This window comes from Myotis brandtii, unplaced genomic scaffold, assembly GCF_000412655.1.
Source record: "Myotis brandtii unplaced genomic scaffold, ASM41265v1 scaffold469, whole genome shotgun sequence".
Taxonomy (NCBI): domain Eukaryota; kingdom Metazoa; phylum Chordata; class Mammalia; order Chiroptera; family Vespertilionidae; genus Myotis; species Myotis brandtii.
In genome coordinates, this window is record NW_005367911.1 from 18292 (window position 1) to 40164 (window position 21873).

Below are 21873 nucleotides of genomic sequence, written 5' to 3' on the forward strand. Positions count from 1 at the left end.
TCCACCACCCCATCCCTCAGGCTGTCCACCCCGCCCCCCGCGACCTGTGGGTCTTCAAAGCGCCTTTGTCAGACCCTCTCCCCCACGTCTCTTTGTACGTGTGTCGATGGAGGGGCGGGTGTGAGTTGGAGAAAACCTCCCCCTTTCACCGCGGGCCCGCACCCCCAGCCCGCTCCGGGTCAGGCGGGTAGCCTGGAGGCGGGGGTGACCGGGGTGGGGGTGGGGCGAAGCGAGCCGCTGCCGTGGGAACCGGCTCCTCGGGGAGAAAACGCTGGCAGCCGGGCCAGGCTTCCGGAGCCAGAATCCCCCCTGCCCTTCCCACCCTCCGGCCTCTACCCAGGACGGAGCACCCCTGTCCGGAGAGCAGCGCCAGCCGCCAGAAGGTGCCAGGCTCCCGGGCGTTGGGAAGAGAGCCCTTCCCGCTGCTCTCTAGGAACAGGGACAGCGGGGCTTGGCGCTGGGGGCACCGGCTGGCACCGCGGATCCCGAGCATTTCTCCCAGCCTGATGCCAGCCTGACAGGAGGTGCCCTTCCTCTCCCCGAAAGCTGCCTCCTTCCACATCTTCAGGGGCAGATCCGGGAGGAAGGGGAGTCGTCCTGCCATCTTTGTGATTTCTGTTATCTGCGCTCAGGCTTGGGAGGGGAAGGGGAGAGGATATTATTAAAATCAGGGCGTGGTCTCTCTGGGAAGAATCCTTTCTTTGGGAGGGAGGTGAAGTTGTGGCTCCCCTACTCCCCAGGCCCAGCACACACTCAGGCGTAAAGTGGGCACTGCCAGGAACTTCCTCCACCCCCACCCCTGCTGTGAGCCACTGCCTTTTGTTGTCATGACAACTGGGAATTAGCGTTTTCTTCAGCAGCACAGACCCAGGAAGGCAAAGGGAGGAAGGGTGATGGGTTGCCCCGCCCCAATCCCTCCCACCCCTTTCCCTGAAAAATGGGGGAGCCAACGCCACCTTGGGGAGGTTCTGGAATGGGAACTAGGGCTGTAAACTCTACACCTGGTTCTGCCCAAAGCCCCCTGCTCTCCTAGTCCCAACTCTGGGCTAGGAAGGGGAGAAGGGGGGAAGGGGAACCCAGAAAGGCCTTAGGGAGGTATGACGTCATTTCTATCAGACAGACTGACAACATCTGTGGAGCATCTATCTACACTGGGCTAGGCCTAAGATCCAGAGGCAAAATAAAACAGATGTGGTTTTTGACTTCATGGAGCTTACTGTCTGGGGACACCCATCTTTCCTGCCTTTGACTCAAATTCTGTATTCTTACCCAACCCCTCTAAAAAAAAAAAAAAAAAAAGACATCCAGGACAGCCTCCTGACTTGTGTGGCTTCAGTTGGTTGGAACATGGTCCTATATACCTAAAGGTTGCAGGTTCAATTCCCAGTCAGGGCACATACTAGGTTTCGGGTTCAGGGCTCTCTCTCTCTCTCTCCCTCTCCCTCCCTCCCCCCTCCCTCTCCCCCTCTCTCTAAAATCAATAAACATGTCCTTGGGTGAGGATTTAAAAAAATAGAAAGGACAGATGGTGGGCATAAATGCTTAATTTTTTGTTGAGTCATAAAGCCTGGATTTTCATTGTAGTTTCTTTATTAGCTTTGTGACCTTGGGCAAATCAATTGATCTCTCTGATCCTCTGTCACCTCCTCCTGGAAGAACTGGGCACGAAATATCTGCTCTTCCTGCCTCCCAGGACTCTGGGACCATTCCGTTTACCTTGTTGGCTGATCGTGAGTGGGAGGTCCTCCTGGATTCCTTTCTCATCCTCCTTTTTCCCTCCTCTAGGAGAGGCATTTCGGAACCTTTGCCGACCTCACCATGCCGGTTGCCGCCACCAACTCTGAGACTGGTAAGAAAGGGAGAGGAAGTCAGTTAATATTAATGGTTCAGAGGGTGCCAGGCAGGGTGGGGAGCAGCTACCAGGCACTCCCACAGGTCCCTGTAGGAGCACCACTGTCCACCCAGCCACTCATCCATTCATTCAGGCAACTCTATGGCCCTCCCACACCTGCCCCAGGGTAGCGCTGGAGACAGAGCTTAACACACTTCTGTGGAGGGCAGGGGTATGAATGCTCCAAAGATAATGCACACTCACTATTGCTGGAGGACTATGACATGGGACCTGGCTGGTGAGAAAGTGACCCCCTAGGAGCTGGGCCTTGGAGGATGGCTGAGGTAGAGGGACAACAGCAGCCCAGCCTGGGGATGAGAAGTCCATGATGCGGTGCCCACCAGATAGGTGGAGTAGACCAGCTAGAGATGGGTGTGTGTGTGTGTGCAGGGGCATAGGAGGCTATGCAGGGAGGATGCCGGATCAGGAAGCCTCAACTTGGTTCTGTAGGAGCTTTTAGGGCAAGGGAATGGACCACCCAGACAAGCTAGGAAGCCTCAGGAGCAAGCTGCTGCTTAACCTCCCAGAGCCCGTTTTCTGTTCTGTAAAGAGGTTGATGGGAGTCTCCAAGGCTATGTCAGAGAATGAGAGTTACTGTTAGGAACAGTCACTCATCAATCTATGCTCCAAATTATTACCTCATTAATCTGTAACCTGAGTGAATCCCTCCCTTTTGGGACCTAGGTTTCCCCATCTGTAAGATGAAGTGATGGGACAAGGTCATTGGTCCTGGATCCCTTTGAGAACCTGATGACAGCCATGGCCTGCATTATAGACAAACTACAGGCCCAGTGCACGAATTCATGCATGGGTGGGGTCTGGCGGGCCACCCTAGTGGGGGCCCATCAGGCCAGGCCGGTGTGGGGGAGGGGCTGCAGGCAGTTGGTGGCCAGCTCCGCCCCCATCGGGGTGTTAGGGGCCGATGGGGCGGGCTGGTGGGGGAGGGGGAGGCAATAAGGGCCTGAATCAGGCTGGTTGGCTGCCACAGTGGGTTTCATAGCCGCCGGTTGTTCTGGTCGTTCTGGTTGTTCCGCCGTTCTGATTGCTGGGCTTTGTATATATAGATGCTTCTCTTCACAAAATCTGTATTCCACTCAGGGGTTCATGGCCCTTTAAGTGCATTTAGGGACCACCAGGCGAAGTTCCCTGTGCTAGAGGCTAAAGGCCCTACAACTCTAACCTGCTCTGAGTTGTCTCATGGCCTAGGTGCCTCCCTCCCAAGTAGCCCTTGCCGGAGGCCCTGCAGCTGCCTCTGCAAGATGTCCCAGGCTCCTAATGGCGTTAAATGACTGTTGCTCTCCTCTGAGAAACTGAGCCAGGAAAGTGAAGACTGTTGTGAGGGGCCAGAACCTAAACTGTGGCACCATTGTCCCCCAGGAAAGGCCTCTTCTTCCTGCCGTGGAGGGACTGCACCAATGTCCCCCAGCTTCTGCAGCCTTGGAAGGCTCAGTGCCTCTACTTCCTGTCCAGCCTGCTGGGCCCCCTGCCCCCGCCCCCCCTGCTCTGGCATGCTTGGGCCCCACTGTAAGCTGCTTATGGGTTAATTAAGCCCATCCCTGAGCCTGTGATGAAAGGCCTCTCAATCTGGGGCTGCCCAGTAAACCCATTAATAGTGCCTGGCAGGGGTGTAGAGGGAGGAAAAGGTCCACCAATTTAGCTCCCTTGCTGCAGGCCAGGTGATGGGGGCATTGGTGGGGTGAGTGGGGGACAGGGCAGGGAGGGGAGCCCAGGGGTGTGGCTATGGGGCTTATTTCCTCTGAGGACTCCTGGGGCCTCTGCTTCCCTGGGCTGCTCCTGCCTTCCCAAACCTAAAGGACAGCAGTCAGCTGCTGAACCTCTCGAAGCCTATGTTTCATCTTCTGTGAAGAGGTGACGCAGGACTTAAAGGCTATGAGGCTCTTAGCCAGCCGTGGGCAAACTACGGCCTGCGGGCCGGATCTGGCCCGTTTGAAATGAATAAAACTAAAAAAAAAAAAAGACCGTACCCTTTTATGTAATGATGTTTACTTTGAATTTATATTAGTTCACACAAACACTCCATCCATGCTTTTGTTCCGGCCTTCCGGTCCAGTTTAAGAACCCATTGTGGCCCTCGAGTCAAAAAGTTTGCCCACCCCTGCTCTTAGCCCTTCCTGCAGGCAGCCCTCCGTGCCCAGGAGTAGCTTCTGCCCTAAAAAATCTAACGGTGGGTTCTGCCCCTCCTCACTTGGTGGCCAGTACACTTCCTACAGGCCTGAGAGACAACTGTGCCCCAGCCTCTGAGGTCAGGTTTACCCTCCCACTTGCCTCTTCCTTTCGGTAGAGATCCCAGCCTTGGGCTCTGCAGAGAGTGAAGCTGGCAAGGTCCTTCTCCCACCCTTCCCCTTGGTCAAGATGGTCATTGTCATTGTGGAGGGTGCATGGGATGGGTGTATTCCTCTCGCAGAGGGACCCCCAGCTCTACTTCCAGGAAGGTGGAGTGGCCCTTTCCCTGAGGGTTAGGGGTGGGCTGAGAGATATGTAGGTGATAGCATGGGCTGAGAGTGGAGAGAACTTGCCCTGGAGTCTCCAGACTGGCAGCCGGGTCCTTTCTTTTCCCTTTAGCTGATTCCTTTCTTTCTTTGACTCCAGAGGGGATGTAGGCTGAATTCAGATGGAGCTGTCCCTTTAAATCTTTCTTGCATCCCAGGGTTAACGTCCTGGTGTGTAAGCCCTCCTGTTGCCATGGCAACCAGGGGTGCAATGCAAGCTGGTGCCACTCCTCGGGGGAATGGAGAGCTGGTGGCAGGAGCAGCACCTGGTGGTGGCCTCATGGGTACAGGGCTTGAGAGTAATGGAGGCGCTGGGCTGGGGTAAATGCCAACTCTCTCCCTTCTGCCGCCCTTGTCCCTGCTGCAAGAATGCTCCTTCACTTCTCCCTTCCACAATTCCAAGATGCCTGACTTGCCCACCAGCTAGTGACCTCTTATCCAAGGGGAGGACTTAATGGGAGATGGGGGACCAGGAGAAGCTACAGCTGAGATGTGGGGTCAGAAGGGCTTAAGGTGCCCTTCCCAGGCACAGTGGTGCCACCTCTCATTCCCCTCCTTTTTCTCCCTGTCACCCCCTCACCCCCAATGGCTGAGTTAGGCGGAGGACTGAGTCGCTCTGGGGGTGGGGGGTGGGGGTGGGAGAGGCGCTTCCTTTGATTCGAAGGGGTTATTGTAAAGGAAACTGGGCCTGGAGAGGGGACACAGACTAGAGGTCGGAGGGCACGGGGAGGAGGTGGCGTGGGTGTGTATTAGAGGACAGACCTTCAGAAGCGAAGGCGGGAACAAGGTGGGGCCAAGTCCCCACCCGCCCTGGGTGTCCTGCAGCTGGGCCGTGAGGGGAGGGTCTCTGAGCGCCGCCCCAGATCTGAAGGGGCAGCACCCCGGCCCCTCTCTCAGCCCCCTCCTCCCCCTCCCACTGGCTGGTACTGAACCGAGGGGGCTCCAGCCAGCGGCCGGACTGGGACTCTCTTTCCCACCGCCCCTGCCTTTGACCAATCAGCAAGGCGGTCAGGGCGGCTGAACCTTTCTATTGGCTGATTCTGCAGAAGGCGCTCCCGGAGTCCCGCCTCCTCCAGCGCTGCCAGCCCCTGGCGGGGAAGGCGGCCCGAAGCCGAAGTGCAGGCTACTCCTGGAGTCCGGGGCCGGGTGGGGGGCCGCTATGGCGGGCAGCCCAGGCAGCGGGGCCTCCTTGGGGGTTACATCCCGGGGATCCTCTGAGGAAGCCGACCTCCGAAGGAAAGGTAGGAAGGAGAGTCCGGAGGCCGCGGGGAAAGCTGGCCCCACAGGGTCTGTAGGCACCTGGAGAGGGTGTCCCAGGGACGGGCTTCCGGGAGCCTGAGGGTCCGGCGGCACAGCCCCTCCGGAGAGCGGGCCTAGGCAGAGGGCGCCAGCTCCCCTGGCTCCGTCCTTCCTCGGGGTGGCAGGCTGGGGAGTCTGTGTGTGAGGACAGCTAAGGCGGTGGACCCCGAGGTACCCTGCAGAGTGGGAAGGGTCCATGGCCTCTTTCTGAGCCCCCGACGGCTCTTACAGGTCTCTGACCAATGGCAAGCCCAGGCCTGGGCAGGAGGGGTCTAAAGGACAGACTAGGATGTTGTTTCTGGAAAAGGTGGGGTGAAGGAGGGGGAGAGTGTGGGAGTCCAGGAGCCCCTGAACCATGTCTGCCAGCTCCAGTTTCAGTGCCTCCTCCTCCCCATCCCCATCCCCATCCCCATTCCCATTCCTTCCTGGAGGAGGAGGCATTGGCAAGAGCAGTAAGGGGTGCCAGGGGCTGTCTCCACCCTTCCTCCTCCATGGCTTGGGGGCTGTTATGCAGATGTAGGTGTGGGTGGCAGGGTGGCAGGTTAATGATACCCCCTGCCCATCTCTGGCCCCCAGCTGGGCACACTCTGCTTCTCCTTTCCTCCCCCAGAACCTGCCACCGCTGGCAGCTGCCTCCTCTCCTGGGGTTGATGGCAACACCTACCTCAGGTCTCAGCGACGCTGCTGGGGCCTCATGTCCTTGGTTATGTCCTTTCCGGCTGAGGGTTTGCGGATCCCTGGGATGACTTAGTCTGATTTCTGCCCTTGGGCGCCCACAGCCATTCCAGGCCTGTTTTCCCAGCTCCTGCCAATGTCCTGGGCCTCAGCTTTGGCTTCCGAGGATCTATATTAATTTCTGGATGATTATAGATCATTATCAAAGTAGAGGGGCTTATAGACACCTTCTAATCCAACCCACCCGTTATATAGGAGGGAAAGATGGAGACCAGTGAGAAACAGTGAGTTATGCAAAATCACACTGAATTGGCGGCACGGCTTCTACTAGCTAACGTGTGGGCCCTGGCTTCCTGCATGGCTGCCTGTTGTCAGGAACATGGCCCAGCACTGTCTCTCTCTCTCATTCCTGAGCCCTTCGGGGGCAGGTGGCTGAGTCCGGGGGCTTCAGCCCATTCAGAGTGGGAGTGCGGAGCCTGTGATTCCCTGGTGCAGGGCAGAACCTGGAACCTGACGCCTGCTGCCCTCTCCCCTCTCCTCCCACATCAGAGTCTACTTCCTCCTGCCTGGGGCCTCCCACCTGCCCAGGCTGGCATTACCCAGGGCCTGCAGAACAGGCCACAGCCACTCCCCGCGAGGGCCCTACCCCAGGCATTCCCGTGCCTGGCAGGGAAGGAGGTGCTGCTGGGGCGGGGCTGCCTTCTGTGGGGCGTGAGGTGGGGCGGTTGTGGTGTGTTTTGGTCTTGGGTGTCTAGCTGGCACCTGTGTGTCTCACCGCCTACCCCTTCCCCGCAGCCATGCAGCAAGTCCTGGACAACTTGGGATCCCTCCCCAATGCCACGGGGGCTGCAGAACTGGACCTGATCTTCCTGCGAGGCATTATGGAAAGTCCCATAGTAAGATCCCTGGCCAAGGTATAGTGCTCCAGGAGGCAGGTACCAGGGCACTGTGTCTGGGGGGTACAGCGGGGGATGGGGTGTTGGACATACAGGGCCCTGGGATGGGGCATGTGGCACAAGAGACCCCTGGAGGGGGGTATACATGACCATCCATGCCCAGATGGTAGCTGAGGGACTGTCGGTCTGGGAGCTGTGCCAGGCCTGGCTGCTGAGTGTGGGGCATGCCCATGTGGAAGCTTGTGTGGTGTCTGCCAGCTTGTGGACTGTGATGGGAGGGGGAGAGCATGCCTGTGTGGGATCTCCAGAGTTCATCCTGCCTATCCCTCTGTCACTGGGCATTTTGTGCAGACATTTTTACAAGGTCACCTGCCATGCATCAGGCAGGTAAAAGACTCACTAAACGGGGGAGTTATTAAACAGTTGGTAACAGCAGTGACAGGGGCAGATGCAGTCGGCATTTGGGAGCATAACGGACAGTTGCCTAACTCAGGGGAGGCCTCCTGGAGGAAGGGCCACTTGAGCTGAGTCTTGATGAATGAGGAGGGAGGGAAGGGCATCCTGGGCCATGGGAAGAGCTGAAGCTGAAGCAAAGGTGAGAAGAGTCGGGAGTATACAGGGGACTGGCGTGAGGCTGGAGTTTCAGGTGTGAGACGGGGTGGGAGCTTTGGAGATGCTGGCAGGTGGTGGAGGGCACTGGGGGCTGGGCCCGGGTGCTTGGACATTGTCCTGTGATGTCCTGTGCGTAACATGGATGGAGTCTTCCATGGGTTTTAAGCAGGGGGGTGATGATGGAATATGGCCATTTTAGCAGCATCCCTCTGGCAGCCTCATGGAGTTGGAGAGACTGAGGCGGGGGATGGCTCTGAACCAGACCTCTGGTAACAACAGGGCTTGAGGGAGGGGAGGGTGAGAGAAATATTTAGGAAGAAAATTGGCAGTACTTGGTGTTGGGGATGGAAGGTGAGGCGGGGAGGGTAGCAAGGCACCCTGGATTCTGCAGAGGGAAAGTGTGGGGCTGGGGCTGCCTTCAGCTGAGAGAAGCAGCGTGGACGAGGGGAGGGGCAGGTGAAGAAGGAGCCCCTCTCCCGAGGAGGAGGAGGGAAGGTGAGAAAGGTGCCAATGCTGTGCTGGAGGCAAACTGGGCGTTGCATGGAATCATGTGTAATTGCTCAGAGTTTCCAGCGGAGGTGGGGCAGTCGTCTGCTGGGAATTCGGGATCAGGGGTTGAGCAGGAAAATAGGAGGAATTTGGAAGTAAAGGTTCAACTAATCACTAAAGGGGAGGAGAGCAGGAACTCAGCAAAGCCAGGGAGCAGGATTGACTTGAGGTTGATGATGTCATAATCCTGAAATGCATAGCTTGCCTATATATGTATTTAGATGTAAATGCCCCTTTATATGTGTTTTTATTTTATTTTTTAATGTTTTCGTGTGCTTTTTTTCTCAATCCTCACTCAAGGATATTTTTTCCATTGCTTTTTAAAGAGAGTGGAAGGCAGGGAGAGAAGGGTAGGGTAAGAGAGAGGGTGAGAGAGAGAGAGAGACATCAATGTGAGAGACCCATCAAACGGTTGCCTCCTGCATGTGCCCTGACCGGTGTATTTATTCATTGGTTTCCACACTGAAGGGCAGGGACGTTGTGGCCTATTTGCCGCTATTAAGGACAGTGCTGCCTGAGGATGTGAACGTCCTCACATCCCTCTGTTTCTGCACGTGTGACAGTTCCTCTAGGGCGGACCCTTGGCAATGGAATTGCTGATATGCACATTGTGAACCTTCCAAAGCTGATTTCAGAATTGGATTTATTAGACCACATCAGCTCTGGGTCACGTTAGCTATGGCTTTGACAGTGAGACTGCCAATGACATAAGGAGAGTCCCGCAGGATGACAGAAGCTCAGGGTTAGAAGGTCCTCTAGCCAGTCCCCTCCAAAGCATGACCCCCCTCAGCCGCCTTCTTCTCTGGGGCTTTGTCTAACCTATTTGATGGGCTCTCCAATGATGGGCTTGCTGGCTGGCTGGCCCTGTCATCCACTTAATCATTCAGTCACTCAGTCATCCATCATCTATTCAACAAATACTATTGTGTGCTCACCATGTACCAGGGCTATGGCAATAAACTGTCAGCTTGTTCTTCTCCTGATGGAGCCCAAGTCTGCACAGTGCAGCCTGACAGAGAGGTTGCCAACGTACTGTGTCAGGCTGTAAATAAACGCCCTTCTCCTGCCGGAGCTCAGGAAAATCCTTCCCATCTCCTCCGGTGTGACCCTTTGCAATGTAACTTTTCCCACTTCTCGCATCAAAAGGCTGTCTCTACTCTCCAATCTGGGCTTGACCATGTGACTTGCTTTGGATAACGGGACCTACTTCTGACTCCTTGTTACCGATTTTAACTATTATGTATGTAGCAGTACATTTCTAATCTAATAGACAGAGTGCTTTTATCAAAGATCCAGGTGTAAAGGCTTGGTTCTCCCGGCAAAGTGGCCCGGAAACCCATAGGAATGGAGTCGAGTGGAACTCCGTGTGGTAGCTATTAACCTTTTTATCTTACCCTTATGGAGCTGGGCTTGACTCCTCTCTCGGGGATGCACAGTGTGGGAGAGGCCAGGCTGGTTAGATCTGGGACCAGGGAGGGGCAGGGCCTGAGGGACAAACCCAGAGAAGTGAAGTCTCTGGAGGGAAGTCAAATCTGGCAGGAAGGTGATAAATCTAGGGGTCTGGCTGCAGACAGCAGGTGGCTGGCAGGTGGTTGGCATCTGGGAGGCCTGACATGGGTCCAGCAGCAGGTGTTTCAACGGCGGCCAAGGCTAAGGTGAAGAGTCCAATGTAGGCGGCACTCAGAAGTCCAGGCAAACGGTTACCAGGAGGGGCATCTGCCAGCTGGGAGGCCTCCACATGAGGCGCAGGAAAAAGAGCACAGAGTTTGGAGTCGGAAGATTCACCGGTCGGCTGTGGCTTTAGGACACCTGACAGCCGCTCTGAGCTTCAGTTACTTGTCCTGAGAAGTGAGGATAATGATGCTGATCTGTCAGAGGCATGGTGGGGTTCGGTGGGGGAGGTCATGGATGTGGAGGCGCTTTTTAAATCATAAAGAGTTGTTACAATGTAGTCTGAGCCGGAGTTCACAGGGAGGACCCTACTCCTGTGGTCAGGCCAGGGTGAGAGAGATGGCAAAGCAAGACACGGCCCTAGAAGAATGAGGGTCCACGGGGGTCACTGACCAGCAGACATGACAAGCAGAGGCTACAGTGGTGAGGAGCCTAGTGTATCAGTTAACCTCTGCTGTGTAACAAACAACCCCAACGCATAGTGCCCTAAAACGATCGTGATTTATTTCTCATGGTTTTGTGGGTCAGTGGGGTGGCGTTTCTGGTATGAGCTTGCTGAGTTGGGGCTGGGTGCTCTAGGATGGCCTCGCATGCCTGCTGAGTCAGCTGGGAGGCTGTGGCATCGAGGATGGCAAGGTCTCATCCTCTGGGAGGTGGCCCCGGGTTCTTCATATGGTCGTCTCGGCCGCACACGTGGACAAGCTCCAAATCCCAAGTACTTTCCAAGCTTCTGCTTGTATCACACTTGCTAATGTCCCATTGGCCAAAGCCAATCACATGGTCACATCAGATTGAAGAGCGAGTGATGTTTCCTTCTGGCACACCAGTCTCTGGGACTTCTTTCAGTTTTTGAACTACTTAATTATGACCCTAGGCGTCTTCTGCCAACATCAGAGAGGCTGGAGTGGGACCGAGGATGGAATAACTTTCAAAGAACTGGCAGTGTGGCATTCGCAGTTGGCTCATGGTTCTGGAGCAGGAGCTGGCATATCTGGGTTCAAGTACAGGCTCTATCATTAGCACTCGGTGGCAGTGCTTCGAAAGTCTCTCATCCAGTGTCAGTGGGAGGGCAGAGCAGCCCAAGCCCCATAAAGGGGAGTTTGTCAGAACCACTGCTCCTTAGCGCTGCCTCGGAGGCGGGAGAGGCTCCCACCACCACTGCTGCACTTGCCAGCTGTGAGCTCAGCTTCTGGCTGAACGGCGCTCCCCCTGTGGGAGTGCACTGACCACCAGGGGGCAGCTCCTGTGTTGAGCGTCTGCCCCCTGGTGGTCAGTGTGCATCATAGCAACCGGTCATTCCATTTGGTCGATTTGCATATTAGCCTTTTATTATGTAGCAGTGGTCATCAACCTTTTGGACCTCACAGACCACCAGTGGTCCGTGGACCACCGGTTGGTGACCACTGTTATATAGAATAGTAAAACATTGGAACAACTTAAATACCCGGGGAGACTGATTGAATAAATTATGATACTCCAAACATACAATAAGTCAAGTGCAGTAATTAAAATAATAATAATAATAATAATAATAATAATAAAGGAAAATCTCCATATTGTAGCATAGAGTGATTTCCAGGGCATATTAACTTAAAAACCAAAACACAAACCAAACCTATTAAACAAAACAAAAAACCCAAGAGATCAAAGAGTGTATATAGTGTTCTCCCTTTTATGTAAGGGTCTAAAATCAGGATTTGGGGAGGGGAGATGCCTGAGGGAAAAGGGGGGGCACTGTTTGGTACCAGGGCTCTTGGGGAAGCATCAGGTCTCACCTGTTCCACCTTCACCCCCAGGCCCATGAGAGGCTGGAGGAGACGAAGCTGGAGGCTGTTCGGGACAACAACCTGGAGCTGGTGCAGGAGATCCTGCGGGACCTGGCGCAGCTGGCCGAACAGAGCAGCACCGCCGCTGAGCTGGCCCGCATCCTCCAGGAGCCTCACTTTCAGGTTTCCTCCAGGCTGGGGTGCAACTGGGGCAGGCCATTGGGGGAGGGGCCGGCAGGAAGTTGGAGGTGGAATGGAAAGGGACTGCAGGGCACTGGCCCATGGCCCCTTCTCTTCCCACCACCTCCCCAGTCCCTCCTGGAGACGCATGACTCTGTTGCCTCAAAGACCTATGAGACACCACCCCCCAGTCCCGGCCTGGATCCCACGTTCAGCAACCAGCCGGTGCCTCCTGACGCTGTGCGCATGGTGGGCATCCGCAAGACCGCTGGAGAACATCTGGTGAGGGTGCTGGGCAGGGCCAGATGTGCGGTCTGGATGGGGGGGATTGAGAGTAACTAGCAGGGGTCAAAACGAAGGTAGGATCAGCTCTGCCCAGGGATCTGCCCATGCAGACCCAGGGGCTCGCAGACTGTGCATATGAGCTGCATACATACACGTGCCAGAACCCTCTTCGTTCTGCCCACTTTCCCGCCTTTAGTGCTCCCGTAAGTGAAGAATTTGGGCAGAGGATGGAAGAGGGGAAGTCTGTGAGGGCTATGTGGGGGGGTGGGGGTGGGAACAGGGGGTCCTGGAGATCTAAACGGGGGTACTGGAATCTTCCAATCTCCATTAGAGGGTCCTGACGTGGAGCTGTTGGGGCTCATCTTACCCTCTCTCCATCCCCCAGGGCGTGACATTCCGCGTGGAGGGTGGCGAGCTGGTGATCGCACGCATCCTGCACGGGGGGATGGTGGCTCAGCAAGGCCTGTTGCATGTGGGTGACATCATCAAGGAGGTGAATGGGCAGCCCGTGGGCAGCGACCCCCGTGCGCTGCAGGAGCTCCTGCGCAGCGCCAGCGGCAGCGTCATCCTCAAGATCCTGCCCAGCTACCAGGAGCCCCATCTGCCCCGCCAGGTGAATCCCTCCACCCAGGTCCCCATCCAGCACAAGGCCTGAGGGGTAGCTGAACCTCCCTATCAGGGTCACGGGCCTGGGGTGGGAGCAACTCTTCAACCAGCGTTGAAAAGCAAGCTAGCGGGCAGGATCTGCGGCGGAGGCAAGTGGCCAGGACACCTACAGGCATCTGCGTACTCGCATTTGCCCTCGTCTTGGGCACCCGTGTGCATGTGCAAGGGATGTGTGCGCATTCAAGGCCTGTGGTACCCAAGTGTACCAGCGAGTGCCTGGTGTGCGGCTGCATGCTTGCCTGTGTGTCTGTGTGGGTGCGCAGTCAGATTGCCAGGTGTCCTGTACAGCTGCCTCTCTGTGGGTGGATTGTGGAGGTCTGGCTGCTTTGCCCACTTCTCCTATTGGCTCTCTAGCGTCTGCCAGAGCCGCTACCTCCAAGGGGAGGAGGTGAGTGGATGGAGGGATCCTGCATTAGGTGTTAGGGTCTCTATCCTTTACCCGGTGATCCTGCCTCCTCGGTAGGTGGGGCCAGGGCCCCAGGCCGGAGCACATCTCCCATCCTTCTGATTGAGTCCTTTTGTTCTAGATGCAAAGGGAGGCTGGTACCAGGGAGGCGGGCCAGGCAGGCCTGGGGGCATCGTGCCTTTATTAAAGGGGCAGTACCAGGGCCTCTCTCATCTTTGTGAGGGAAGGGGGGAAGAGGGTGGACTGTATGACACCCCCTCTCTCCACGAGGGGTTGGGGATGGTGGGGTGGGGGATGGGAGAGGGCCCATCCCCTCCAGCCTCCCCTGCTTCTTCCCTTGACCCTTCCCTGATCCCTGGTCCAGGTATTTGTGAAATGCCACTTTGACTATGACCCAGCCCGAGACAGCCTCATCCCCTGCAAGGAAGCAGGCCTGCGCTTCAACGCTGGGGACTTACTCCAGATTGTAAACCAGGATGATGCTAACTGGTGGCAGGTGAGCCTTGGGTGCCCCTGTCGTCTCTCTGGGTATGGTGTGGGGTAGGTCAGGGCTCGGGAGGTGTCCCCTCACTCAGAGCTTTGCCCATGTCTATTCTAGGCATGCCACGTGGAAGGAGGCAGTGCTGGGCTCATCCCCAGCCAGCTGCTGGAGGAGAAGCGCAAAGCCTTCGTTAAACGGGATCTGGAGCTGACGCCCAACTCAGGTATCGCCCCTAGTTCTACTCTGGGATCTGACTGCATCCCAGCCTGGCCTCACTCACCCATCTCTCTATGGCCAGGGACCCTATGCGGCAGCCTTTCGGGAAAAAAAAAGAAACGAATGATGTATTTGACCACCAAGAATGCAGGTGGGTGTTGTAGGCGCCCTCCCCCTGTCCTCCTCTAACATGGCACATCCCCTCTCTGCCCCCACCACTGACTTGTGCATATGCTCCCCTGGTTCTGATGCTGCCAGGCTTGTCCCTCGACCCTGCCCAGCTTCTTCCTGCTGCCCCTGGCCCCTGAGAACCCAGCCCCACCCTTTTCACCCGATGAACAGCCTGCTGAGCAGCGCCATCTCCCTGTGTCCAGAGTTTGACCGCCATGAGCTGCTCATCTACGAGGAGGTGGCCCGCATGCCTCCTTTCCGCCGGAAAACCCTGGTGCTCATCGGGGCTCAGGGTGTGGGTCGGCGCAGCCTGAAGAACAAGCTCATCATGTGGGATCCAGACCGCTATGGCACCACGGTGCCCTGTGAGTGGGAGCTGGGCCTGCTGGGTGGGGGTCAGGAAGTGGGAATGCCTTAGAGGCCAGCACTGGGTCCACTGAATGGGCATATGCATGGGCACCACGTTAAGTAACACTTTGGGTGTGAGGTGTGGGGCGAGCGCCCTCTATGGGCTGGTGGGGGAACTGCAGGCTGGGATGTTTTGGGGAGCTGTCCCTTGAGCCTGTGGCCAGATGGGCTGAACTGGCCTTGCCTTTCCTTTTCTCACGTTTCACCTGCTAAAAGCCCAGCTGGGCACTGATGTGAAGCAGGGATCTGAGCTGTGTGTGGCCTTACGAAAGACAGGGCTTCTTGGTGACAGAACCCGTTGGGGTGAAAGCTCCTGCTTCCTGGGGGCAAGAACCAGGTCAGCTTGGCCTCGCTTTGTGGCTCCACATTGCCCTCTCTGGGCCTCAGCTCCCCCTCTTGAGCACTGGGCTGGTTTCTCTCCATATGGATGTCTAAAGCTCTGTGTGTGCCCTGGTGAGGGTGAGGGCACGGTGTGTGGGAAGGCAGCAGAACTGAGCATGTGAGGGCAGCATGCCCCCCTAGGGCTGTGGGATGCAAGTAGAACATGTTTATGTGTGTCTGCGGCAGTGCCCATTCGGCCCCTCCTTCCTTGTAGACACATCCAGGCGGCCCAAAGACTCAGAGCGGGAAGGCCAGGGTTACAGCTTTGTGTCCCGAGCGGAGATGGAGGCTGACATCCGTGCTGGGCGCTACCTGGAACATGGCGAATACGAGGGCAACCTGTATGGCACACGTATCGACTCCATCCGGGGTGTGGTCGCTGCCGGCAAGGTGTGCGTGCTGGATGTCAACCCCCAGGTACTGCTGGCCTGCTTTTCCTCATCTGCCCAGTATCCCCTCTGGGTACTCTGATGGCCCCAGCGCTCCTCCCTATATTTCCAGGCACTTATCTCCCAAGCGCCCCCTCAACTACTGCTAGGGACCAAGCCCCCTTAGACCCTCCTTCTCAGCCTCCAAGATCCCCAACTCCTCTAGTCTCCTCCAGTTACTCCATCCCCAGCTACTTGCCAGCTGTTCCTCTAGCACCCATCTCCAGGACTGATGTCTCATTCATTCCCAGGTACCCGTCTTCACCCCCATCACCCCACATGTACCCTTCTCTCCTGCAGGCGGTGAAGGTGCTGAGAACAGCGGAGTTTGTCCCTTACGTGGTGTTCATTGAGGCCCCTGACTATGAGACCCTTCGGGCCATGAACCGGGCTGCACTGGAAAGTGGGGTGTCTACTAAGCAGCTCACGGTGAGGGGCTCTGAGGTGCGGTGGGAGGGGCAGATCAGCGTTGGTGAGGAGAAGGGGTGTTGAGGGAGGGGAGAGGCACCCACCCCAGGTATCAGTGAAGGAGGACTCGAAGTTCCCACCTATAGGTGTGGAAACGAAAGCCTGAGCAAGGAGGTGAAGTGCCTAGATTCCCAAAGACTCAGGGGCACAGCCAGCCAGCGGGGCAGGAGCTTCTGCCAGGCTCACTGCTCGATCCACTCTGTGGGGACAGTGCTGACCACAGGGAGCCCAGAGGGCCAGTGGGGTATCTGTGGGCAGAGGCAGGGGGACTCTGGGCTATTTACAACTTGGGAAAGGCTGAAGGGAGGGAGGAAAACAGAGGCTGGAGGGCTGGCTACAGGGATGAGTTAGCCTTAGGGAGGCGCAGGACTCCAGGGCACCCCGGTCTTGGAGCAGCCTGTTCCTAAAGGTATAGGGTTTGCAGAGGTCCGTGCACAGGTGTCCCTCTGCTGGCCATACCTGGTACTGCCGCTCTCAGGGCCCTCATGGCAGCATTGCTCAGGCCTTGCAGAGGCTGTTGGGGTGGGGCTGCCCTCTGCTGCATGCCACCCAGGCCACAAACACCGAGGACTGGTGCTGCTGGGACATGCTGGGCCAGCCCAGCGCTCCCATCTCCGCTTATTTAAGTCAGCGTTCAAGTCCCTTCTCACCCCTGCCTGACCAGCTTGGACTGGGTCTGGGGTGGGGGTTGCCTCGGGCGGGCACTGATGGGTTGCACCAGTACCAGGTCTGACATGTGCCTCTCGGGCTGCCTGATCAGACTGGAGGGAGCACTGGCTTTGGAGTCAGGCAGCACTGGCTGACGGTGTGAACTCGTTGTACCTCCGTTGTCTCTGTTGTAAATGGGGAATAATGAGTCCTGCCTTGCAGAGCCGTAGTGAAAATTTGGCGAGTTGTTAAGATGTTAGTGCCAAGTTTGGCTCTTACTAAGGGCTATTTCCTTCCTTCCTTTTACCTGTGTGTCTGTCCATGGTTGCAGGAGAGCGCCTTGGGACATGTAGGGAGGGGCTCCAAGCCAGGGAGTCTGTGCCCACCATGGTTAGCCTTTGGGGAGGGGTCTGGGTGGGGCAGGCTGTAGACCCCTCTGATGATGGGGGTGAGTGGGGGACACTGACCGGCGGGAGGTCCCCTTGTGTTGGCAGGAGGCGGACCTGAGACGGACAGTGGAGGAGAGCAGCCGCATCCAGAGGGGCTACGGGCACTACTTTGACCTCAGCCTGGTCAACTGCAACCTGGAGAGGACCTTCCGCGAGCTCCAGGCCGCCATGGAGAAGCTGCGGACGGAGCCCCAGTGGGTGCCTGTCAGCTGGGTGTACTGAGCCTACTCGACTGGACCTTGTCCCCTCTGGGTTGTGACCCAGAGACCTGAATCCATCCCTTTCCCAACCATGACCCTCAACCACGGTCCCGAGCTCCAGTCCCTGGGGCTCTGGCTCCCTGGGAAGCAGCTCCTCGCAGGCCCCAAGTCTGGCTTCGGTGCAGAGGCATGCACTGCCAGGGAGGTGGGTGTTCGTGGGGTACCTCTGTGCCCAGGTGCTGCCCCCTCCTGATGCCCATTGGCCACCAGATGTTCCTCTCTGAGGGCCACGCTGTGCCCAGGAGTGTGTCAGAGTCACCGCCCAAAGGCTCAGACCAGAGAAGAGAAGATGCTTTGGGACCACGTGGTCAGTAGGTACACTGCCCCTGCCACCTCTCTCCAGTCACCTTCTCTCCTCTGGACTGGCCACCCCACCCTATTCCCAAGCTCCTCCCACCTCTCACCCCTCTGTCCTAGGAGCAGGCCTTAGGCTTTTTCTATGTGGCCAGGGGAGTGCAAGGCCCCCTGGCAGCCGGGCAGGCCTGGCAGTGGGGCCAACCTGGTGCCATCCGGAAGGCTGCAGGAGCCAAAGCATGAGCCAGTTGTCACAGCCGGGAGCAGTGCAGCTCTCTGCTCCCGGGAACGAGGCAGAGTCCCGCGAATGGACCCTGCCCGATATTTCCCTCATCCACAGCTTTTCACTGCCGAAGTCTCTCCAGGGACTTCTCCAATGTGCCCGCAGGTCAGCTCTGCGCCCCGCAGGGCCAGGCCGACAGGGGGCAGCAGGCACAGCCCAGGCCGGGGGGGTTGGAGGCTGAGCCCTGACCCCAGGAGCCTGCTACTACCGACCGAAGAGCTCCAAGCTCTCCATGGCCCATGGGGAGGACACGCCTGGGCTCCCTGTTCACGACCATTGTCCATGTGGTCTTTGCTCTGGCCAGGTCCACGTGGTCCACTAGTGTCAGGATTGATGGGGGTGAGGAGGCGGGGGGCTCAGGAAGGATGCGGAGGGGAGCTGTGAGCACTGTGCTCTGATAGGCTCCTCATTGCCCAGCGCCAGGGGGTGCCATCCATGCTGTTTCTGTGCAGTTTACGTCCACATGCGACCCACCTGGTCTGGGTTCTGCCACTGGCTTGTGTGTGTCAGGCTTGGTTTTTGGAGAAGAGACACTTTGGAGGTCACTCTTTGGGTCCCCTTTTCAGGGTTTCCCAGCAGCTCCCCTGTCTTATGAGACACTTATCCCAGATTCTAGAGCCTTGACCCACCCAGATGTCTTCCTCCAGCTCTTATTGTCCCCTGACCCTAAATGCCACTCTCCTGTCCTTGGTGAGGGCAATTGTGTAAAACAGGAGACTCCCTTTTTTTTTTTTAGAGAAAGGAAGGGAGAGAGAGAGAGAGAGAAAGAGAGAGAAACATCGATTGGTCGTCTTCCCATGTGCCCCAAATGGTGAGTGAACCTGGAACCTGGATGTGTGCCCTGGCCGGGAATCGAACCCACAACCTTTTGGTGTACGGGTCGATGCTGCAGCCACCTGAGTCATACTAGCCAGGGTGAGAATCCCTTTTGAGAAAAGAATGCCATCCTCAACTTCCCCAGGCATCTCATCCCTCATCCTTCTCTGTGATCCTTCCTGGGGTGAGCCTGTCCTTGCTGGGGGCCCCCCAGCCCCTGTGCTCCCCCGTCCTTCTGAATGTCAGTCAGTGTTCGCTGCAGCGTCAGCCCAAGCTGGCCCCTGAACCACTGTGTGCCCATTTCCTAGGGAAGGGGAGGGAGAAGAAACAGAATATTTATTACAAAGTTAGAAATATATTTATTGTATTAGGGATCTCATTGCATTTGCATAAGATATGCAAATGAGATGTCAGGGTCAAGCCTGCTCCCATCTCATTTGCATAGCTCTGCATCCACTATGCAGTCATCTTTATACTCCTCTTTTCCCTTTAGTCAGCCTTCTTTTTATCCTTCATTCAACTCTTACATCACCCTCACCCTCACCCAAGGGGACTGGGAGTGGGAGGAAAATGGGGTGTCCTTTGCCAGGTCCCACCTCACCTGGTTAACCTCTGACCAAAAGATGGGGTCGGGGGGAGCTGGGCACATTGCTGGGGAGTTGGCAGGTGGCCCTTTAGGGTGAATCTCCAGTGTTGATGCTCTCTGGCACCTTCACCTCTAGTGATCCCCCGGGGGCAGGGCTGGGCCCCTCTCCTGTCTCCATCCCTCTCTGAACAGCGTGCTACCTCCCCTGCATAAGCCCCACTCCATGGAACAGGTGTGTGCACCCACGAGTTAGCTCTGACTCTGTCCTCCCTCCTCCCACTGTGGACGCTTGTATTTGGGGAACCTCAGGATAATGAGGCCCCTGCCCCCCACAGTCTGAACCCATTTCCCCTTCCCCCTCCCCTCCCTCAGCCATCCAGTTCCTGAGCTTTCTGTCTGACTGGTTTTCTTTCTTTTCCGTTGATTAAATGTGAAAGCAAAGGCATCTGGGCTGTTTGTCTTTTTAAAATTTTTTAATTATTTAATTTTTTTATTGATTTCAGAGAGGGAGAGAGAGATAGAAACATCAATGATGAGAGAGAATCATGGATTGGCTGCCTCCTGCATACTCCACACTGGGGATCGAGCCTGCAACCCGGGCATGTGCCCTTGGCCAGGATAGAACCTGAGACCCTTCAGTCCACAGGCCAATACTCTACCCACTGAGCCAAACCGGCTAGGGCAGCGGTTTTCAACCTGTGGGTCGTGACCCCTTTGGGGGTCGAACGACCCTTTCACAGGGGTCGCCTAAGACCATCGGAAAACACATCTATAATTACATATTGTTTTTGTGATTAATCACTATGCTCTAATTATGTTCAATTTGTAACAATGAAATTGGGGGTCACCACAACATGAGGAGCTGTATTAAAGGGTCGTGGCATTAGGAAGGTTGAGAACCACTGGGCTAGGGCATGGGCAGTTTGTGCTGTTTGTCTTCGGCTGGGGTCGGGAATGGCTTCTGGAGAGGGCGAAAGCAGGGAACACGGCACAGATGGTTCTGGAATGGATTCTGAGTGACATGTCTTGTGTTCTGTAATGTCTTCTGAAATTTCCAGTCCCGCCATTCCACACTCCACCTCCCCCATGATGCTCTTTCTACCACCTCCACCTCCCCGAAGATGCTCTTTCTAAATGATTGTATCCAGTAGCCTGGGAGCGTTCTCAGGGCCAGGGGACTGGGACTCCATGGCTAATCCACTCAACATCACCTAGAACTGGCTCTGTGGTCTTCAGCAGGCCCCCCTACTTCTCTGGGCCTCAGCAAGCTTTTTTTTGGGGGGGGTGGGGGGGGGTATAGATTGGTAAACCCATATGGTCCCATCAAGATGGGCAGATCTGCTGCTTTTGCACCAGGCTTATGGGCCCCACTCAGGTCACTGTGGCACCCCTCCCAGCGGCCAGTGCTGGGTGCCTGTCCTATTTTCAAAGTTTTGTAGGTGAAGAGCACCTCACTCTTACTTCACAGGTGCCCCAAAGCACCTCTGAGGGTATAAGGAGGGTACAATGAGGAAGTTCATGAGGAGGCCCCTAGAGGGTCCCTCCAGCTTCGTCACCCCCTGGTCCTTCAGAACATCCTGGGCCTGGGCCTGACCAGCAGTCCCGGCTGTTAGATAGACATGCGCAGAGCAGGGACGATAGGCCAGGTACAGAAACTCAGGGCAGAAAGCTCTGGAGGCCTGGCAAGGGGCAAAACCGGAAAAACAAAAACCTTGTCCCCAGGGTATCCTATCCTCCCCAGCATATCGCTGTCTTATGGTTTAGACCCCCTGACCTTTTTCTCCAAAAAGATAACATCTAGGCCTCAGTTATATTTCAGCTCCAGGCCCAGAAAAGCAGCAAAACTAGACAAGTGACACCTTGGCTGCCTCAGGACCAGCTGCATTGGCTAATGACCTGGAGACCATGACCCTGAAGGAGCACAGCTGGCAAGCTGATGAATATTCTTTGGAGACCCTCCCCTGAGACCTGCCCTAAGATGGTTTCCAGCAGAGAGAAAGAGAAAGAGAGAGAAAGAGAGAGAGAGAGAGAGAGAGAGAGAGAGAGAGAGAGAGATATGCTCAGGACAAAGGACCCAAGATGCATACCCGTGCCATTCCCTTCCCCCTCGCCTTCCCCAACAGGGACATATCTCCTAACCTCTAAGGCAGTGGTCACCAACCTTTCGAACCTCACAGACCACCAGAGGTCTGCGGACCACCGGTTGGCGACCCCTGCTGTAAGGGACCCCATGACACAACCGGGAGAGCAATGGGCAGCGGCAGCTCCTCCCGGGGTCACCCCCTGAGCCTGTCTCCAAGGCCCCCTTTTCCCTGACTTCTCAGTGAGCCAGAGCAGCCCCGCCGAGGCTTCCTGTGGCTTCTTCTATGCCCTTCCTGGTTTCACTGTCCTATGTGTATTTTCGCTGCCATCATGGACCCAGTACCCTTTGGCTCAGTGCTGTGGAGCCCTTCTCTTTGGATATCTCCATCACTCCCCCCCCACCCCCGTCCTCTTTTCCTTAAATAAATTCATTTTTTCTTTATCCTCCATCTGAGAGGGCTTATTTAGCCTGCCCGGGCCTCACCAACTTTAACCT

At 56.4% G+C, this 21873-nt stretch overlaps 1 protein-coding gene across 9 annotated transcripts in view; it reads left to right on the forward strand.

Moving 5' to 3' along the window:
- Nucleotides 1-19740, forward strand: part of MPP2 (membrane protein, palmitoylated 2 (MAGUK p55 subfamily member 2)) — a 27176-nt gene extending 7436 nt beyond the window's left edge. For 3 of the 9 annotated variants that reach the window (XM_014547271.1, XM_014547272.1, XM_014547270.1), the window contains exons 2-12: nt 1786-1849; nt 7171-7289; nt 11900-12331; nt 12720-12947; nt 13771-13902; nt 14005-14110; nt 14186-14254; nt 14478-14639; nt 15278-15480; nt 15792-15920; nt 17102-19740. In XM_014547271.1, the coding sequence (XP_014402757.1) occupies nt 1819-1849; nt 7171-7289; nt 11900-12331; nt 12720-12947; nt 13771-13902; nt 14005-14110; nt 14186-14254; nt 14478-14639; nt 15278-15480; nt 15792-15920; nt 17102-17278 (1788 nt within the window). In that variant the 5' untranslated portion in view covers nt 1786-1818 and the 3' untranslated portion in view covers nt 17279-19740. Of the gene's footprint in view, nt 1-1637; nt 1850-5480; nt 5643-7034; nt 7054-7170; nt 7311-11899; nt 12332-12719; nt 12948-13770; nt 13903-14004; nt 14111-14185; nt 14255-14477; nt 14640-15277; nt 15481-15791; nt 15921-17101 lie in introns of those variants that run through there. The other 6 variants (XM_014547273.1, XM_005875648.2, XM_014547274.1 and 3 more) reach the window with 6 other exon arrangements.
- Nucleotides 19741-21873: the final 2133 nt, after the last annotated feature.